Source organism: Liolophura sinensis, chromosome 9, assembly GCF_032854445.1.
Source record: "Liolophura sinensis isolate JHLJ2023 chromosome 9, CUHK_Ljap_v2, whole genome shotgun sequence".
NCBI lineage: Eukaryota > Metazoa > Mollusca > Polyplacophora > Chitonida > Chitonidae > Liolophura > Liolophura sinensis.
The window spans coordinates 1,888,489-1,896,053 of record NC_088303.1 but is presented as its reverse complement, the minus strand read 5'-3'; the positions used below and the strand labels follow the sequence as shown (position 1 = coordinate 1,896,053).

Sequence of the window (7,565 nt, the reverse complement as noted above, 5' to 3'; positions counted from 1 at the left end):
GAGATGGTCTAGGACGGGTGCAGGGCCGTGTGGTCGTTATTTGTCCGAGATGGTCTGGGACGGGTGCAGAGCCGTGTGGCTGTAATTTGCCTGAGGTGGTCTAGGACGGGTGCAGGGCCGTGCGGCCGTTGTTTGTCCGAGATAGTCTAGGACGGGTGCAGGGCCGTGTGGCCGTTATTTGTCCGAGATGGTCTGGGACGGGTGCAGGGTCGTGTGTCCGTTATTTGCCTGAGATGGTCTAGGACGGGTGCAGGGCCGTGTGGACGTTATTTGCCTGAGATGGTCTAGGACGGGTGCAGGGCCGTGTGGCCGTTATTTGCCTGAGATGGTCTAGGACGGGTGCAGGGCAGTGTGGTCGTTATTTGCCCGAGATGGTCTAGGACGGGTGCAGGGCCGTGTGGCCGTTATTTGCCCGAGATGGTCTAGGACAGGTGCAGGGCAGTGTGGCTGTTATCGGTACATTTGCGAAAGTTCGTCAGTAACTTGCCAAAGGCCAGAGGTTTTTCCTCGGGCGAGCCGGTTCCTCTACCCAGAAAGATTAAGTGAAAATGTACTGAGTTATATTGTTAAACAATAGTCAAACAGATAAATGAACAAATACATAAATAAATAAAATAAAAAATAAAAGAACTCGATCTCTAAGAATTTTTATAAGTGGGTTCACAAACATATATTAGCCTCCGAGCACCTCCACCCAAAAGACCTTATCGCCGATATATAAGTGAAACATTCATGCGTTAAACATCAATCAAATAAATAAAAAAATAAATGTTATGCATTAATCTGAATCCAGACCAAGAGAGCGATTGGAATGCATCTGCCTCCACGAGAGCCTCACGAGGCAGTGCATGCGCGCTGTGTACCGGAAATACAGACCACGCTCATAAACCTTCACGGTAAACGTGGGAAACCGGCTTTATTCGTTGTAGTCGAAAAGTGATTTTGTGTAGATCTGGTTATTGAGAATCTGTCCCTCCCATAAGGTAAGTCTCCCAGGGATATATCTCCTGTATACAACAGCACCAAAACAAACCTAATATTCATCCGTTCTGCTTTTGTGGGTTATGCCTGCCTGTTAGGTGATGCAATCGCGATGGCACAATTCGTTTTTTTTTTCTGAAATCTGACATATCATGGTGGAATTTGTAGGTTTATGACCACAGGTAGTGCATGTGTTTGTCGTTGTCCTCACTTCAGTGAAACTGTCGTCACATCCCGTACCAAAAGTTGCAAAACACTTCAACAAGAGCATAAACTTTACAACTTCCTAGCCCTACAACAGGCAACATGGTTCCACTTACACTGCTTACACTCCGATGGAGATATACCACATACTAGTTAGAGGATGACGGCTTTATTTCTTGTATTTTCTGAGACCTTGCGTGGTGCTGGTAGTACAATTCTAGGGCTAGACTTATGCTTTAGCTTGGTGGTAGGCGAAATCAAACTGAAGGGCCTGGAGCGCTCTATCAAACTTAGGCTCTAAATGCCTCTACATGTGTTTTAGTAAAACCTGCATATTGTTTGGTCGTTGGCCTACCTTGTTAGAAAGGAAACTGAAGGTAAACATCAGATCTCCTTCTCAGCCATCCTGCACATCAAGTTTGACATCGATAGCCAATATCTACTCTAGGAAAACATCAAATTCTACCCCTTGTAACAAATAATTCTAATACACGGCACAACATACCCTAGCCGCTTTCTCAGCCTCCAATGATTTTCCATGGAATGCCGATTCCTACAGAGCATTTCACAGACCTGTATAGTAGCAAAAGTAGACTTTTGGTGCAGAAGGCCCAGGCAGGTGGGTGACTGATCAGTGATGGTTGGGTGGGTGATGGGTGGGTGACGCATGGGTCATGGGTCATGGGTGGATAGGTGGCGGGCGGTTGGGTGGGTGATGGGGGAGAATTCAACATTATGAAAAGCACATGTTTTGTTTCTTGTATTTTTGTTTTTTTTTCCATCGAACATAAGGGTACTCTTAGTAGTCATTAGATTTTGTTGTCAACAGTGTATCTTGCAAGCAGCCAGCACAAAAAAATGCATCAGCCTTATGTTACATTTGGTCAGTCTATGTGAAATGTCACTGCACAGACACTGTTTTGGTAAGTTATGTTTATTAATGTTTGAGGAGGGAATTTTTACTTTCATTGATTAATACCTGATCAGGATTGACAGTTTTTTTTACATGTTGTATACTGCTTAATGTAAAATAAAACATAATGATATTGGAGTTGTCCCAAACAAGCATGTCGGTTGTCTGATGTTAAATGCTAGAAACATGATGAAAGCAACATGAAACCCAAGGGACTTTAGCATTCTGGGCACGATGCAATAGCTTGGAAATTGTTAGGCTGACTGAGTATACATGCCAGCAGCCTGGTATGTATACTTAAGAGTTACTGTTTTGATCTGGAAAGTGTTTCATTCGTAAGGTAAAAAATTTTTGTCATTTATGCCAATTTTCTCTAATTTTAGTGGGTGTGTTACTTCTTGTATTTTTCTGTTTTTAGACACAGCCGTTTGCTGACACTGGGCACAAGCGACAACCATTATGGATTCAAGTATCAGTGGCTCTGGACTGAGGAAATTGTTTGTGGATTTCTTCAAGGAGAAAGGCCATACCTATGTTCATTCCTGCTCCACCATTCAAACGATGACCCCACCCTGCTGTTTATAAACTCAGGCATGTGCCAGGTAAACCTCAACAGATGTTTTCTACCTGCGTTAACTCTGTGAAATCTGTTTTATAGGTATTACATGTTGGGCACATTACGTACATATACTCAAGAATACATTAGCTGTATGGTGGAGACCTAGTTAATGTGACAAAGTGATGGATTAATGTTTACAGCATTAAGCCATCCTTGGAGCACAATCTGACTTGTATCACTATAGCTTGGTTGGGTTTTTCTTCATTATTCTGACTAATGAAAAAGAAAGGGATTTTGAGAAATTAACATTTATTTACTGATAAATAAAAGAGAAAAAACTTTGATTAAAATGCCTTTTTTTGAATGCTGAGTCGAGGTACGAACAACAAACACATTTTCCCCAGTGGAATATGACTTGTATACACTTAAGTTGAATATTTGATTTTTCACAGTAGGTGTATGAATCTTTAGTCAGAACTTGATAGGACTAGCTTCAAAATTTACTTGGTTAGTCTGTTAGGCTGGAATGGTTTTTTCATGGTACCAAAAGTCATATGTATTACTGCTTAGCAAGCAAATCTTATTTGACCAAGGAGCATCTCACCAATGTGATCACTGTGAGTTCAAGTCCAGCTTGTGTTGGCTTCCTCTTCAGTTGTACATGGGAAGGTTTGTCAGCAACCTGCGGATGGTCATGGGCTTCTCCTGGTTGCCGTCGTGTGAGTGAAATATTCTAGAGTATGGTGTAGATCACCAATCAGATAAATAGGTAAATACATGTAAATAGGTAAATAAACAAAACGATTTGTTGTAGTATAAACCGATCTTTCTGGGGACAGTTGACCCTAATAGTGACATGGGTAAGTATGTGCGTGCTGCAAACAGCCAGAAGTGTATCCGTGCAGGAGGCAAGCATAATGACTTGGATGATGTGGGAAAAGATGTCTACCATCACACATTCTTTGAGATGATGGGTAACTGGTCCTTTGGGGATTACTTTAAGGTGAGTGGAAAGTGATGAAGCAACATGAAAACATTCTATAAAATAAAGAGTGTGAAGAAAGATGTGCCAATATATATATATGTTATTGTTCATAGAAGAAGAAGCCAGGGAATATACATGTATGTTATTGTTCATAGTAGAAGGAGTCAGGGATATATGTTATTGTTCATAGCAGGAGGAGCCGGGATGTATGTTATTGTTCATAGCAGAAGGAGACAGGAATATATGTTATTGTTCACCAAGGATATAGGTACACGTAACACCATTTTCAATGGGCTGCCTTTTCCAGAGTAATGGCCACTCCCATCCAGCCTGAGCTGAACTTTGCCCTCTTGCAATACTTGAGTAATAGATTACTAGTTTGTTCATAAAAGGTCACTTGAAAAACCAGAAAGGACAAAAGGCTATACCTCGGGATTTTAATAGAAAGGAAAAGTTCCCCATTAAAAAATGCCTGCCATTATGAATTTTGAAGAAAAAAATATGAGTGGGTGCTGGTTTAAGTGTTAGCCACATTTTATTTTTTGTATCTAAAAATTTTCTGGTTGTATTCTTTCACAATCTGATTTGCTCATTCTCCAATGTGTACAGAAAGAGGCTTGTGCGTTTGCCTGGGAGCTGCTCATTGATAGACTGAAGATTCCTGCTGATCGTCTGTATGTCACATATTTTGGTGGAGATAAGAGTATGGCCTGGATCCTGATCTGGAAACAAAGCAGATCTGGATGGAAAACATCGGGTAAGTTGAGGCCTCATTCCATGATGACAGGCTGTGTGAAGAGAACCTGGACAATGGCAGGAGGCCGTTCTTGAGGACCAAGAGTTGTCTTCCTGGATTGTGGTCAGCCCATTACTGACATATTACATGTTGTTTTGAACTCTGGGATACAGTAAAATTGGATGGTTTAATCTAATTCAGAGTTAAATATTCAGAAGATACCCTTCCAAATATTGATGAAAAAGATCACTTTTTAAGGCAAAAACTTAGCAGAATTATGTAACTGTCTAAAATGCCCTTTGTTATTGAAGAAATGGTACCTGCCTTGTAATAGGAACAATAGGGCTATGTTGTGCGGAAAGGTCCTAACCTGTATGAAAGAAAAAGCAACATTCTAATTCACTGATAATGGTTGCTTGGTTAAATAAAACAGTTCATCACATTTAATCGTGTGAAATTAATTTTTCAAAACTAACTTTTTGTGGCATTTTGTACATGAAACGATTGGTAGTTCCTCTCTCAGGAGAATTTGTGTGATCTCTGTTAGATGTAGGGTAAAGCCATCATAATTTATTCATTCATTCTCTGTCGTGAGTCAGTGCCTGGTGTGGTTTTCAGTCTACCTGCTGAGAGAGTGTTACCTTTTGGAATGAAGGACAATTTCTGGGAGATGGGGGAGACAGGGCCTTGTGGACCGTGTACAGAGATCCACTTCGACCGTATAGGGGGCCGCGATGCCAAAGACTTGGTCAACATGGATGACCCAGATGTGCTGGAAATCTGGAATCTCGTATTCATACAGTTCACAGGTAAGTGTATCCTGACATACTCTGCTGTAGTTTGAACCGTGTTACAAGTAGGGCATTAAACAATGTTCTGTCAAATAGGTCAAATATTCATGCATTGCCTCCACACATTCAGATAAATAAAGAACCATGCATTTCTGTAGGAATTCTGTTTTCTAAATCTAAGATTAATTTCCTCTGTGGTTTGTATTTTATTGACTTGAAGTACCTGTATTTTATTGACTTGAAGTACCTGTATTTTATTGACTTGAAGTACCTGTATTTTATTGAAGTACCTGTATTTTATTGAAGTACCTTATTTGCAGAGAAACTGATGGCTCTCTCGTGACCTTACCCAAGAAGCATGTGGACACAGGCATGGGGTTAGAGCGGGTTGTCTCTGTGCTACAGGGCAAACGATCAAACTACCGACACAGATCTCTTCACACCCATTTTCGAGGCCATTCAGAAGGTTTGTAGGGAAGTGCCCTGAGTGTTAGTGCACTCTTTACATATAGTTCTCAGATGCTTTCACACAAGAGTTTTTGGCCAATGTCTGATGTATCTGTTAAAACAACAGAAAACTGTAAACCTTTTTTTTACAAAATTACACCACAAGATGGTTGATCAGTTTATGCAATATATAGAAAAAAATAGTACAATTCCATTGATTAGTGGCATATACAAAAGCAATACTGGGTATATAAAAGCTATACTAGCAATATAGCCATCAAGCAGTAGCTTGGTTACAAATATATTGGCAAACACATATAATCATACCACAGCACATTGTTTGGGTGGAGATTTCATGTAATCATACCACAGCACATTGTTTGGGTGGAGATTTCATATTATCATACCACAGCACATTTTTGGGTTGGCGTTTCATATAATCATACCACAGCACATTGTTTGGATTGGCATTTCATATAATCATACCACAGCACATTATTTGGGTGGAGATTTCATATAATCATTCCACAGCACATTGTTTGGGTGGAGATTTCATGTAATCATACCACAGCACATTGTTTGGGCAGAGATTTCATGTAATCATACCACAGCGCATTGTTTGGGTGGAGATTTCATATAATCATACCACAGCACATTGTTTGGGTGGAGATTTCATGTAATCATACCACAGCACATTGTTTGGGTGGAGATTTCATATAATCATACCACAGCACATTATTTGGGGTGGAGATTTCATGTAATCATTCCACAGCACATTGTTTGGGTGGAGATTTCATGTAATCATTCCACAGCACATTTTTTGGGTGGAGATTTCATATAATCATACCACAGCACATTGTTTGGGCGGAGATTTCATGTAATCATTCCACAGCACATTGTTTGGGTTGGCGTTTCATATGATCATACCACAGCACATTGTTTGGGTGGAGATTTCATATTATCATACCACAGCACATTATTTGGGTGGAGATTTCATATAATCATACCACAGCACATTATTTGGGGTGGAGATTTCATGTAATCATTCCACAGCACATTGTTTGGGTGGAGATTTCATATTATCATACCACAGCACATTGTTTGGGTGGAGATTTCATATAATCATACCACAGCACATTATTTGGGTGGAGATTTCATGTAATCATTCCACAGCACATTTTTTGGGTGGAGATTTCATGTAATCATACCACAGCACATTGTTTGGGTGGAGATTTCATATAATCATACCACAGCACATTGTTTGGATGGAGATTTCATATAATCATACCACAGCACATTGTTTGGGTTGGCGTTTCATATAATCATACCACAGCACATTATTTGGGTGGAGATTTCATATAATCATTCCACAGCACATTGTTTTGGGTGGAGATTTCATATAATCATACCACAGCACATTATTTGGGTGGAGATTTCATATAATCATTCCACAGCACATTATTTGGGTGAAGATTTCATGTAATCATTCCACAGCACATTGTTTGGGCAGAGATTTCATGTAATCATACCACAGCACATTGTTTGGGTGGAGATTTCATATAATCATACCACAGCACATTGTTTGGGCGGAGATTTCATGTAATCATACCACAGTACATTTTTTGGGTGGAGATTTCATGTAATCATACCACAGCACATTGTTTGGGTGGAGATTTCATGTAATCATACCACAGCACATTGTTTGGGTGGAGATTTCATGTAATCATGCCACAGCACATTATTTGGGTTGGCATTTCATGTAATCATACCACAGCACATTATTTGGGTGGACATTGCAGGGAACAGATTGTCGTGAGTACACAGGGCATGTTGGGAAGGATGATGTGGATGGTGTTGACATGGCATACAGGGTTCTGGCAGATCATGCGAGAACATTGACGATTTCATTGGCCGACGGAGGACGTCCTGATAATACTGGAAGAGGGTGA

General features: G+C 40.4%; 1 protein-coding gene across 1 annotated transcript in view; it reads left to right on the top strand.

Annotated features, from left to right (window-relative positions):
- The first annotated feature begins 863 nt into the window (after window positions 1–863).
- Window positions 864–7,565, top strand: part of LOC135474740 (alanine--tRNA ligase, cytoplasmic-like) — a 30,328-nt gene continuing 23,626 nt past the window's right edge. Inside the window, 10 exon segments of the mRNA XM_064754317.1 lie at window positions 864–983; window positions 2,517–2,651; window positions 2,654–2,700; window positions 3,472–3,660; window positions 4,252–4,345; window positions 4,348–4,399; window positions 4,997–5,191; window positions 5,490–5,592; window positions 5,594–5,635; window positions 7,416–7,561. Of these exon segments, the coding sequence (XP_064610387.1) occupies window positions 2,558–2,651; window positions 2,654–2,700; window positions 3,472–3,660; window positions 4,252–4,345; window positions 4,348–4,399; window positions 4,997–5,191; window positions 5,490–5,592; window positions 5,594–5,635; window positions 7,416–7,561 (962 nt within the window). The 5' untranslated portion in view covers window positions 864–983; window positions 2,517–2,557.